Genomic DNA, 13445 nt, shown 5'->3' on the forward strand with positions numbered 1-13445 from the left:
CATTTACTAGGTGCTATCCTGAACCTTGCTGGATGGTTACGTGATGTGCACCGTAATAATGTTAAAGTCCAAAAAATTCTGAAGTTAGAAACATATCTGGCCCCAAGGGCTGCAGTTAACAGATTACAGATCTGTAAAAATAATAAAAATACCATCACCAAAATGTGCATCTTGATGGTCTCCGTGGGCATACTGTAGGCCAACCATTTAATTTCATTCTTGTCCTTCCTTCCCCCACCCCCACCAGCCTTTTTATACATTTTTTCCTGAACATTTAAAAACGACAGCTTTATTGAGATATAATTCACATACCATAAAATTTGCCCTTTTAAAGTGTACAATTCAGCAGTGTCTTTTAAAGTATATTCACAAGGTTGCTCAACCACTGTCTGATTCTGTCTGATTCTGAAATATTTTCCTTCCTCCCCCTCCCCCAAAGAAACCTGTAACCATTAGTGGTCACTCCCCATTGCCCACCACCCCCGCCCCAGCCTCCTCAACTCTCCAGCCCCTGGCAACCACTAATCTACTTTCCATTTCTATGGATTTGCTTATTCTGGACATTTCATAGAAATGGAGAGTTATTCAATATATGATGTTTTGTGTCTGACTGCCTTCATTCAGCATAACGTTTTCAAGGTTCATCTATGTGGTGGCATGAATCAGGACATCATTCCTTTTTATGGCTGAATAACATTCCCTTCCGTGTCTAGATCATATTATGTCCTATCCATTCATAAGCTGATGGAGATTTGAGTTATTTCCACCTTTGTGCTATTGTGAATAAACATTCATTTACAAGTTTTTGTTTCAAAACCTGTCTTCAATTTTCTTGGGCACATACTTAGGATGCAGTTGCTGGGTCCTGTGGTAACTCTATGCTTAATTTATTGAGGAACCACCAAAGGATTTTCCACAGGGGTCACATCATTTTACATTCCTACTAGTGATGATGTATGAGAGTTCCTCATGCATATGTTTTTGTGTGGTAACTCCATGATACTGCAGTTATACTGTATTTTTTGTGTGTACTGTATCTATATTGTGCCTTATACATAAAAAGAGCTAGATCCCCCCCCCCCACAACTATTTTTTATTCCTTTGGGCGTACCATTGAGAATGAATGTTCCAGGTAAGACTTGTCACTATCACCACTTCAGTTAATCCTTAAAACAACCCTGAAGTGGGTACTTTTCCTATTCCCTTTTATAACTTAAAATCTGAGGCTCTAGGGGACGGGGTAAGTGACTTCTTGTGACATATTGCCTCACAGCTAGTATGAGGTGTGCAGGAATTCCGATCCTTGAATCCACAGCTTAACCATGAGGTGATCCTGCTAGGGTTCAACCTCCCATCTCTGGAAGGGGAAACAACCCCCTCCTGACCTCTGGAAGGACTGAAATTTCCATGTGATGTATGCCAAGTGGGCAAGTAGAACAAGCCAGGGCTGGCTGAGCTCCAAAGCACCCCAAGCTGGTGATGCATCTTGTCCCTTTCTCCCTAGAGAAACAATCCTCACTCGTTTTCCAACTGGGAATTCAGCTTCCAGAATGTGACATTTACTCTTGGTTTGTCATACCCATGGCACCTGGTCCTTATCCTCATAGATCATCAGAACAGGAGGGGCTGAGCTGAGAAGTCCCCTCTTTTAATTATAGGTCAGAAAAGCCAACTGATTGAGAGTGGCTTATTCCAGATCATGGAATCCATGAAGCTGAGGTCTCAGACCCCAGCCCCATCTCACCACAAAAGAGTGGAGAGAGTGGGCAGGGCATGTGCTCCAGCCTCTCAGACCCTGCACCTGCATCTGAGGGATTAAGGAGGCTGCCCTCAGTGTCTATTTGCTTCTCTCTCCCATCTGTACATATGTACTCAACTTTCCTTTCCCTCTTTAGCTAAAATTTCAAGCCCTGCCTCTGTCACATACTGACTAATGGTGTGACCTTTAATGTCCTTATCCATAAAAAAGGAGTCACAAGACATGGTGGGAAGCATATGCCAAGTCTTGACCTGGGCTCTAGGGACTCGGGAAACACATCTGCAAGGTGCTGCCTGTCTAGGCTCTTATTGAAGGAGGAGAAGCTGTTTTGTTTCCTTGTTCAATGCATGAGTGCGTTAGACAGCTGGCGGGCGGGTGGTGCTCTGCAGGTTCTAGGGCAGCTCCCACCCAGGGCAGTGAGGGTGGCTTCACCACCATGCTGTCGATGTTTCTTAGCAAGGGGACCCATTTCAAAGTGAAAAGGCTATCACGTGGACACACACTGAACTCTTCAGTGTGACTATTTTTGAAGGTAAAATGAAAAGGTCAGTGGCAAAATTTCCCTTACGACATAGACTTAAAATCATATTTTTTACTTCCTTCTCTGTCCTTTTCCTTTACATTTTAAGTGTTTCATTCAAGTACAACATAACATCCTGAAAAATGAACAAGTTTGTTGCTTGATGAATTGTGTCAAAAGGATCACCCCCACCCACCAGCTTCACATTGGCTCCCTCCCACTCACTTCCCGACCCTCGAAGGCAGGTCACTCTCCTGACTTCTAACAGTTAAAGTGTGGTTTTGATTATATATATGTGGAACCAGCCAGTGTGTACTCTGGCATTTGGCCTCTTTTCTTAACGTTATGCTGATGAGAGTCATACAAATTGTTGCTTCACTGTATTTTGAAGTTATCTTAGAATTTTGAAAAAAATTGTTCCTAGATCCTTACATGGAAGAAGCTTTACCTTAATATCACTAATTTTTGTCCCCCAGAGGCTCCTGGGAGGTTCAGTGGGTCGCCACTTAGGGAACCACTTCCCCACCTTCCTTCTCTCCGCCCACTTCGGAGGCTGGGTCTTTGCGCGTTGAGCACCCGGCCCACAGAGGGCCGTCACGTGACTGCCATCCGGCTCGGCCAAGATGGCGGTCTCCTGCGTGGCCGTGCTGGTGATGGCCGCATCCCTGCTGCTGCTGCTGCTGGTCCTGTGGAAGCGCTGGCGGCGGGGGCGAGCGGATTGGCACGTGATCATTGTGGTGCTGGGCGACGTGGGCCGCAGCCCCCGCATGCAGTACCACGCACTGTCGTTTGTCAAGAGCGGCTTCTCCGTGACCCTTATGGGCTTCTGCAGTGAGTGCTCGGGGTCTGGGAGGGAGGCTGAGCCCTCAGCCTTTGACCCGCGGCTTTGACCTGCCCAGGGGGGCCGGGACGGGGACGTCCCTTTTCTCCCTCCTCTCTCGGACAGCTCTCCGAGATTGGGTTTATCTAGTTCTGGCCAGGTTTCTGCCCAGCTTCTGCTGGGTGGGTCTCTAGAAACAGCTGGCGTTAATGGAGTGCCTGCCGTATGCCAAGAGTGTGCTAAATTAAGTGAACTCATCATATAGTCTCACTTAATTCTCCTAGTGAGTGCAAAGACGGACTGGAATCTAGTGTGTGTGTGACTCGGGGGCCAGTGCTGGTAACCATAGCTCCTTGTGGCTACTTTTGTCAGGCTGTGTCTCATGGGACAACTTGTCTCCTCTCCATCCCACACCCTCGGTGCAGAGCTGTGCAGGCAGGAGAGGTTTCATTGTGCTGCATTTCCACCTTTTACTCTCAGTGTGCAAAAGCAGGGGTGTCTGCTCCTTCATCCTCCTTCAGGATGACATCTTTAGAGGGTAGCTCAACCGTGTATCAGGGAAAAGGGGGAGTAGCACTGGTTGCCTTTGGTCCCTGTTTAGATTCTGCTGTGGGAGGGTGCAGGAGTGGGGTGAGACCTCCTAGGGGTCTCCCCATGGTGGGATAAATCCACCATTCAAGGAATCTAGATTATTTTGAGTGCCTACTATGTGCCAGGCATTGTGTTAAGTAAATAAAGGTGGACACCATTGAGACCCTCCCTCTCTGGGGGAGACTCTGGACAAGAAGTGTCCTCATGCTCTGTTCTGGCTATGGAGGAACAGAGAGAAAAGTCTTATTTTCCAAAAACACTCTTCACTATTCAGCCTGAGCTGGGGGATCATCTGACATTATATTGCCCTGTCTAGTGCATTGAAGGGGACATTCTTTTCAGACTCCAGACCCTATGATGAGCTCTTGCAGAACAACAGAATTCAGATTGTGAGTTTGACAGAACTTCCGAAACTTGCAGGTAGGATGCTGTCAACTCCAGATTCCTTTGAATCTGTGTGTGTGTGTGGGTGAGGGGAGGACCTGCACATTGCCAAGAATTCCTTTTGGAGTAACGGGTGTTTTTTGACTTGCAGTTGGGCCCCACATTTTTCAGTATGGAGTCAAAGTTGTTTTTCAGTCAGTATACCTGTTGTGGAAGTTGATGTGCAGGGAGCCAGCAGCCTACATCTTTCTCCAGGTAAATGTCAGTCTCCTCTTGCTCTCTCAGAACCATTGTGAAGTTTCCTTTACTGCCCAGCCTTTTATTTATTTATTGAAAAAAAATTTTTTTAATGTCTCTTTATTTTGAGAGAGAGACAGAGTGTGAGTGGAGGAAGGGCAGAGAGAATCTGAAGCAGGCTCCAGGCTCCAAGCTGTCAGCACAGAGGCTGACCCGGGGCTTGAACTCACAAACTGTGAGATCATGACCTGAGCTGAAGTCGGACACTTAACCAACTGAGCCACCCAGGCACCCCTTCCTTTATGACTTTTATACTTGTTTTTTGGTGAGAAGAGAGTCTTATTAATTATCAGGAGGTTTGTAAAGATAAATTGACTCTTTGTTATGTATGTTGCAACTGTTTTCACTCAGTTTATTATTGTTGACCATGGTATGGGTTTCCTTCTCTTCATTTGAGTGTCTCTTTCCCAGAACCCCCCGGGCCTGCCTGCCATTGCTGTGTGCTGGCTTGTGGGCTGCCTCTGTGCAAGCAAGCTCGTCATTGACTGGCACAACTATGGCTACTCCATTATGGGTTTGGTGCATGGTTCCAGCCACCCGCTTGTTCTGCTGGCCAAGTGGTAAGGGTCTTGGAAGAGGGTGCAGACACCTTCCCTGAACCTTGGTAGGAAGAAGGGCCAGTGCAGAGACCTGGTGAAGCTGTCCCCTGTGTGCTCTTTGGGGGTGAGAGCAAGGCTGGGGAATTAGGCTGACTTGGGTTACAAGTGACAGAAATAGCCCAAGGCAAGGAGGGCATTTGTTGTTCCCTAAAACTGCAAAGTCCAGAGACGTGGCTGACTTTAAGCTCAAAAGGGCATTGTCAGGATCCCCTCTCATTTCTCTCTCCACACTCCATCCTGGAGGTGTTTCTTAGGTGCTGGGAGCTCTCCCGGCACTCAAACCCCCACTGACAGGCTCAGTGGAGACAGGGACCCTTTCTGATTGGCTTGTGCTCCTCTGCCAGGCTCTGACACCCCACTGAGGTAGGGAGGCTGCAGTAACCCGATGTCTCAGGCTTAGGGGAAATGCTCTTCTGTGAGACCTGGGGTCCCAGGTGAACCCAGACCAGATGCCCAAATAAAAACCGAAGCTGCTGTTAGACAATGGGACTCAGGCAACAGCCTGCTGCAGTCAGTGAGACAGGGAGAGGGAAGAAGGGCCTGTGGGAGCAGGTTGGACATGGAGCAGGAAGAGTCATGGTCTCAGTCTGAGTGGGCGACATCTGCCGCCTCTCCCTAAGGGACATTCACTGAGGGTGGTAACAGCTGCCGCAGCAAACGATCAGTGCATACATGCTGCATGTCAGGCTTCAGGCCAAGCCCTTTATCCTGTTCAGTCTACACTCCCCCTGGTGAGAACGTCCTGTGGTCACTCTCCATTTACAAGCCAGGAAACCAAGGTCGAGCACCATTTTGCTGCTTGCCACACAGCTGATATTGTTGTATGAGGATCAAAATTCAGTCCCAGGCTGTCCAGCTCTCTCGCCTTCTCTGCATCCTGAGTGAGGAGCCGGCTGTGATAAACCAGTGGCATTGAACAACCTTGTGTGCTCCTTCCCTTTCTGGTTCTCTTTCAGTTCTGCCCTCAGATCAGGGCTCAAGTCTCAGTTGGGAGTTAATCTGTCACTAAGGCCTCTCTAACATTTTTAAAACCATCCCTTGGTAATGCACAAGCCTCAGCCCCACAGCCTTTGCAGCAAGAGCACAGTGTGGCTAAGATTAATAACGAGGCCTTTACTATATTTCTTTCTCTTGTGGCAAGAGAGACTAGATTTTCCCTTCTTTAGAGATAAGGTTTCTAACCGTATTTATTTATTTATTTATTTATTTAATTTTTTTTTTAAATTTTTTTTTTCAACGTTTATTTATTTTTGGGACAGAGAGAGACAGAGCATGAATGGGGGAGGGTCAGAGAGAGAGGGAGACACAGAATCGGAAACAGGCTCCAGGCTCTGAGCCATCAGCCCAGAGCCTGACGCGGGGCTCGAACTCACAGACCGCAAGATCGTGACCTGGCTGAAGTCGGACGCTTAACCGACTGCGCCACCCAGGTGCCCCTCTAACCGTATTTAAGCTGAAAAGTGATGTGACTTAAAGAAAGGGGTAAAGGAAATAATAGTACAGATGGAACTCAGCACAAACTCTGGGAAAGTGCCTCACCAGCAACCCGATTTGGGAGACCCCAGCTCTGTGTTCTTCTGCATCAGAAGGTGTCAAGTCATGTGGAGGTGGTGGTGGTGGTGGTGGGGCCCAAGGCCCAAGGCTCTGGGCTGACAGTGATATGTCTTTTCAGGTACGAGAAGCTCTGTGGGCGCCTGTCACACCTGAACTTGTGTGTGACCAACTCGATGCGGGAAGATCTGGCACAGAACTGGGGCATCAAGTAGGTGCCTGGGGAGGCGAGGGGTCCCAGCTGCAATGCCTACTATGTCCTATTGGCAGGGTGTGTAGAAATCCCTAAGGGTCTGGGAGAGGGTTCCTGGTTTGGGAAGCCGAGGGAGCAGGAGGAGGCCAGATGCCCCATGCACTTTTGGTCTTAGAACATGTCTCTGTGCTTCCCCAAGCAGGGCTTGTCCTTGTCTGAGACTTGGATCTTCTGAGTGCTCTTATTTTCTGGATCCTCTTGGATCATGTATTCCGTAGGCTTTTCTCTGGCTCTCTCTAGAGCCCTCAACGATCTCATTGCAGAGCCGTGACCGTCTATGACAAGCCAGCATCTTTCTTTAAAGAGACGCCCTTGGGCCTGCAACACCGGCTCTTTATGAAGCTGAGCTGCACCTACTCTGCATTCAAGGCCTGGTAGGTCTCCCATCCCCAGTCTTTATGTCCCTTCTCTTGTGTTTGCAACTGTCTGGCCTCTCCCCCATGTCCTTGCTGCCCCATGTCCCCTGTCTGCTCACTGCTAGCCTGGCCTCTCTCATCTTCTGGCTGCAGACCTGGGAATCCACTAATCCAGGGGTTGGCAAACTATGACCACAGGCCTGCCACCTGTCTTGGTAAATAAAGCTTCATTACAGTGCAGCACATGCATCTGTTTTTGCATTGTCTCTGGTTGCTTTTGCACTGCAACAACAGAGGAGAGTTTTGCAACAGAGGCTGGATGATGGTTTTGACATGGCCACGTCCTGACCTTTGGGAGCCTATGGGCTTCACTCTGGTAGGAGATGGCTGTCCTGGGGCCCGAGGGCCTGCTTGACACCATCTCATGGGATCTGTTTCTGTTCCCTCAGCTCAGAACCCCTGGACCGAGACACAGAGAGGTCGGCCTTCACAGAGCGGGATCCTCAGAGTGGGGTGGTGACACATCTTCGTGGGCGGCCGGCCCTGTTGGTCAGCAGCACGAGCTGGACAGGTCTCAGGACCCTTCTGGACCCTTGGGGCTTGTATGAGCACCTGGCTAAGCCTGCATTATCCTTGCCCTTGCCAGGCCTGTGCCCCACATGTATTTAAGGACATTGGGCCCTGATGAGAAAGGGGAGGTATTGAGTTGGGAGGGAGGCGTCTAGAAACCAGCCCATGACATTTAGGTTTCTTTTCTTACAGAAGATGAAGACTTCTCCATCTTGCTGGCAGCATTAGAAAGTAGGTGTGTGGCTTTGATCAGGAGCTGGGCTTGTTGGCTCTTGAGCTGTGAGGTGCTCACCTGGCCTTGCATGGTGTCTTTGGCAGCATGTTCCTGCCCCCAGGGCCACTGGGTAGGCCAGCCCAAGAACACGGTGGTGGAGATGGTGCCTCTGATCCCCATTTGGGTTACTGAGTGACCAGACCCTAGGTCTGAAGTGCCACCTCTGGGAAACTGATCTTGTGGTTGGGAGAGGCGTCCCCCCAGTGCTCCCCCAGCCGCTCCTCACCTGACAAGATAATCCTGGTTATCATTTATTTTTTTATACACAGAGTTTGAACAGCTGATCCTGGATGGAGAGAGCCTTCCTTCTCTGGTCTGTGTGATAACAGGTATTGCCAAGGATCTTCCATGTTCCCATATTAAAGGGGGGCAGTGGAGGGGGATGAAGGCATCTCCCTTTATTGTGTGCCTTCCCCATGCCAGGCATGTGATGTTGTTGTGTTGTTAATTCTGACCACAGTTCTGTGATACAGGATTTTCTATACCAGCTTGACAGAGAAGGAAACTGAGGCTCAGAGGGGCCTGACAGCAGGGCATGTTTCTAGTTGAATCTTGGATAGCATGGCCTCAGAGATGCTGAGCTTTCCACTCTTGCAGCAATTTCCAGGCATCTTTTTTTTTTTTTTTTTAAATGAAAGAATCCACATTAAACTAAAGAGTTCAATGTAAAATTGCTTCCAGAGTAGCCCAGGATGGGAGAGAGAAGCAGAGAGCTGTGGTTGAAGCAGGGTCCTGGGCCTGCTGCCCCAACTTGCATACTCCCCTCTTCCTGGCCCCAGAGCTCCCAGGGGTGGCTAGGAGCCCACTGCACACACCATGCCACCTGGGGCATCAAGCAAGACACAGGCCTGTCTGGGTGAGAAGTTGTATCCAGCTGGCACTGTGGTGCCTCGCCAGAGTTTATCTTGGCCACCTTCCCAGCCTGAGACCCACTGATGCAGGTTGCTGGGGGAAGGGCCGTGGCCTCACTGGTCAGGGTGCATACCCCTGAGGGGTCTGGAAGGGGCCACATGGGGACCTGATCACAGCTGTAGAATGTGGGCCTTCTCCTGACACCTGTGCAGGGGTTCTGAGTCCCAAGGCCATGGGATGGAGCCAGAGATGGGCCCAGTGCAGTGACTCAGATTTTCTCTGCAAGGCAAAGGGCCTCTGAAGGAGTATTACAGAGGCCTCATCGGCCAGAAGCATTTCCAGCACATCCAAGTCTGTACTCCGTGGCTGGAGGCTGAGGACTACCCCCTGCTTCTAGGTAAGGGCATTCAGTAGGGGGACTGCAGGGAGAGAGCTGAGGGTTAAACAGGAGTATCTTACGGTATGGGGGACAGAGTTTTCCTGAAAAGGGCCAGATAGTAAGTGTTTTATTTGCCTCTGTTGTATATTCTTTGTTTTTATAACCCTTTACAAATTAAAAGTCATTTTTAGACCAAGGGCCATACACACAGGCCTGAGGCTGGATTGGGTCCTGCTCAAGGGCCACGTGGGGCAGGGGGATGCCATGTGCCAGGAACTTGTTGGAGGAGCTCTTGGCTGTACTTGGGGGAGATCCAGGCTGTTTCCTGGTGTGCCGGCTCCTCCTGCCTTTGGGGCCTGGACGTCTTCTCCACGGATCTGAGAGGGTTCTGTCCTCTTATTCTCCAAGCCCTCCATTTAGTCCTGCTTTTCCATCTGGGCAGAAGGCTGGTCCTGGGCTTGGGTTGGGGTCCACGTTCCCCAGGTCTGGGAGGGCAGTGGCTTGGGAGGTGTAGAAATAATGTGCTAAATAGCATTGACTCCCCTATGTCTCCCTGGCTTCCTCTGTCTTCCTTTCTCTGGGAGGGGCGTGCTGGCCTAGTGCTGATGTATCTCCAAGGCCTCATCTTCCCGCAGCCAGTGAGCAGTCTCCAGCGGAAAGCCTTTGGTTGGCAGGGGTTTTCTAGCCAGTGTTTAGTGGCGTCAGGTTGTTTATTTGGCTTTATTTTCATAGAGACAGCTGGTTTTCTGTTACGTTTTTCCCCCCCTCCTTACTGCGATAAAACATACAATAAAAATTTGCTATTTTAACGATTTTCCCATTTTAAAGTATATGTACAACTTGGTGACATTAATTATGTTCAGTGTTGTACAGCCATCGCCCTATTTCCAAACCGTTTTCATCATCCCAAGCGGAAACTCTGAACCCCTTAAGCAATAATTGCTACAGGTTCTTTTTAAAGAAATGTGGTTAAGTAGACAAAGGGGGTCTGACTAAAGAAAACTACTCGTGACAGGTAGGTGGTTTTCAAACAGGGCCGGGTGGCTGGGAGTGGCAGTTGGGGAGGTCTGCTGTGTACTTGGCCTTCTCCAGCCTGTGGCATTATTACCCACGTTCCATTCCCCACTTGGGGTGTCGATCCACAGTCCTTTCAGGGTTTGTGTTCCACGGGTGCATGGGTGGTGCTCTGACCACTCCCTTTGCCCCCACCTCGCAGGGTCGGCAGACCTGGGTGTGTGCTTGCACAAATCCTCCAGCGGCCTGGACCTGCCCATGAAGGTGGTGGACATGTTCGGGTGCTGTCTGCCCGTGTGTGCCGTGAACTTCCAGTGGTAGGAGCAGAAACTGAATCTTCCCGGGGTTCGGTTCTCAAATCAGCTGTGGGGGTGGAGGGGGGCTGTTGCCGGTGAGGTCAAAATTGCTCAAGGAATTGCCTTGGAAGATTGTGCAGCATTGCCAGGTGGTCCTCTGGGGGGAGGGCCCTTGGGGTTTCTGTGGGCGGGCTGCACCCTACTGAAGGGGTGGGCTTCCACGGAGAGCTGATGTCCGACAGAAAACATGTGTCTTCTCTACTTAGGGGGCCTTTGCTCATGGATAGACGGGTGGCTGGTATTGACCGCACAGTTGACCTGGTTTTATTTCTCTCTTTCTGAGCTCATACAGTTGAATTGGAATCCGTTAAATGAGTGTAATTCTCTGTCACCACTTTTCCTGGTGAAGATGGTGTTTGGAGAGGGCGGTGTTACAAGAGGTTCAGTACAAGAGAAATAGTATCTCCACCACCAGCTCAGGAGCCAGCCTCTGAATGGGAAATAGCCTCTGTTAGACCCTGAGCTCTGGGCACATTGGCATCAACTCCCTGGTGACCTAGCAAAGTCATCCTTAATATGCCAAGTCTACCTCCAGTGGGGTTGCCTTTCACCTTGTTTCTCTGCTGTGCAATTAAGAAAAACATGGAGAACTCGCTGAGCACATAGTCACTGAAAAGAGCATAGAGCAGAAAAGGTCAAATGTGTGTTCACTGTACCTCCTCTTTGGAATCATTTTGGATTTTTAATGTGTATCCCTGCAGGCCTTTTTTCTATTCAGATGCTAAATCTGAGACTCACTGAAAGCAGACTGTTCTGACCCCTGCCTGGCCTGTGGGAGGGGTGGTGTGGGAGGCCGGGTGGGCACCGCAGGGTTTGGGTTTCTCTAGGCATCTCTTGGTTCTGTGATTCCCTCTGCAGCTTACACGAGCTTGTGAAACATGACGAAAATGGCCTGGTCTTTGAGGGCTCTGAGCAGCTGGCGGCTCAGCTGCAGGTAATCACGTCTGCCCCCATGCCAGGGCACCGACCAACGCCCCCCGATTCTTTGCTCCTGTGGCCGGCCAGGCTGGATCCGAGAGCTAAGGCCGGGAGCAGTGGTCTCAGAGGCTGGGCCTCAGTGGGCTCGGGGGTCTGGACATGCTCTGACTGCCCTCTGGGTTTGTGGAGCTTACACCACACAGATGATGCCAGAGCTGGTAGACCGTGTGCTCTGTCTAGGGAGCGACTGGTTCTGAGTAGGAGGGATGCGTGAAGGGGGCTTCCCAAACTTTCCCTGAGGGTGGGTGGGAGTCTTCAAAGGGCACTTACTACAAAAGTAATACATCATCATTCTTGGCAGTTGAGACCAGGGGCAGCAAACTTTCTGGGAAGGTTAGAAAAAGTTTTAGGCTTTGCCATAGTCTCTGCTGTAACATGAAACCAGCCACGGACAGCCTGTGAATGAAGGGGTGTGGCTGTGTTCCAATAAAACTGTACTTACAAAGACAGCTGGGGGCCAAATTTGGTCCACTGGCTTAGTTTGGAGACTCCTGATAAAGTTTAGCAAAGCTGGAAGACTGCCTAGTTCCAGCATGTGGGCTGGACGGTGCTGGGCAGAGGCTGAGGGTGGGTGCTCTTGGTGGACAGAACATTGCTGGAGTGGCCTGTGGCTGAGCAGGGCACAGTGGGTGGAAAATGCTGCAGCCTGGCTGCACTGTTAAGTAGAAGCAGAGAAGGGGAAGGAGCATGGGCCAGGGTGTGAGGGTTTTCTTGTGCCCCATGAAGAAGGGGCTTGCTGGGTCGGGGATATTCCTGGTCAGAGCTGTGTTTTGAGAACATTTAATTAGCCAAGCCTGCCATGGAGGCTGGGTCAGAGCAGGAGGCCTGCTGGGGGCTCCAGGACACTGACAGTGGTTCTTGAAGTGCAGTGACAGAGGGTTTCAGTAGCATCACTGGCCTGGCTGCCTGTGATTGGAGTGGGACCAGAATCCAGGCTGCTGGGAAGGAGGAGGGAACAGCTCTCTGGTGGGACCTGGGATAGGGGTGGGAAGCAGTGATGAGGTAAGTTCTGGTCTTTATTTTTCTTCTAGATGCTTTTCTCAGCGTTTCCTGATCCTACTGGCAAACTAAGCCAGTTCCGGCAGAACCTCCGGGAATCAGAGCAGCTTCGTTGGGATGAGAGCTGGAAGCAGACGGTGCTGCCTTTGGTTATGGACACATGACCCTTTGGGCCAAATACTGAGAGCTCCTGAGCGACGCCCAATTCCTTTTAGCCTCTTCTAGCCTATCTGGCCTTGACAAATGCTTTAGAGCAGTGCCTCCCAGTGGACAGCAGCTGGAATGACGGCTGTGGAATGAAATGTTTTTATGACCCAGTTTGTGGCCCAAGAAACTGGTTCACCCTGGTTTCCTCCCTCGAGGCTCTCAATCACTCCTTTCTTCCTGATCTGAGTCTTTCTTTCCCCCCAGTATTATTACTTTCCTGTTGTTTGCATGTGGCATTGTCAACATCTCTTAGGCCTGTTATGGTGTCTGCCTTTCCCAGCATCTGCCCTGTTGTGTCCCTAGTATTGTCTTTCCTGCCTTGAGGACAGGCACTGCAGTCTGCTGCCTTGTAAGAGTTTAATAAGACGTGCCACATGTACAGCAGGGTTGGCTTCGTGATGGACGTGGGTCCAGGCACCGGTGGGGGGAAACATACTTGATCTGTTTTTATTTGCCCAAATGAAATGCCTGTTTCTGAGCCAAAAATTCATTTTTGATTTATGGAGGTTTGTTTACTTAAGAGCCAGAACTAGTGATAGAAAGGGGCACCCACTTGAATGTATTTTATTAGAACACAGTTTGTGGTTCCTGATTCTGAATTTAACATTCTTAAAAAATTTTTTTTCTTTCACGTTTAATTATTTTTGAGAGAGAGAGACACACACAGAACGGGAGCGGGGAAGGAG

At 49.9% G+C, this 13445-nt stretch overlaps 1 protein-coding gene across 1 annotated transcript; it reads left to right on the top strand.

Moving 5' to 3' along the window:
* The first annotated feature begins 2882 nt into the window (after window positions 1-2882).
* Window positions 2883-13260, top strand: ALG1 (ALG1 chitobiosyldiphosphodolichol beta-mannosyltransferase). The gene is made up of 13 exons (XM_015076571.3): window positions 2883-3110; window positions 4033-4110; window positions 4226-4329; window positions 4783-4931; window positions 6643-6732; window positions 7038-7148; window positions 7580-7701; window positions 7893-7931; window positions 8244-8303; window positions 9113-9223; window positions 10422-10536; window positions 11434-11509; window positions 12585-13260. The coding sequence occupies exons 1-13, from the start codon at window positions 2903-2905 to the stop codon at window positions 12714-12716; spliced, it is 1395 nt and encodes a 464-aa protein (XP_014932057.1). The 5' UTR covers window positions 2883-2902; the 3' UTR covers window positions 12717-13260.
* Window positions 13261-13445: the final 185 nt, after the last annotated feature.

Source organism: Acinonyx jubatus, chromosome E3 (assembly GCF_027475565.1).
Source record: "Acinonyx jubatus isolate Ajub_Pintada_27869175 chromosome E3, VMU_Ajub_asm_v1.0, whole genome shotgun sequence".
Taxonomy (NCBI): Eukaryota; Metazoa; Chordata; class Mammalia; order Carnivora; family Felidae; genus Acinonyx; species Acinonyx jubatus.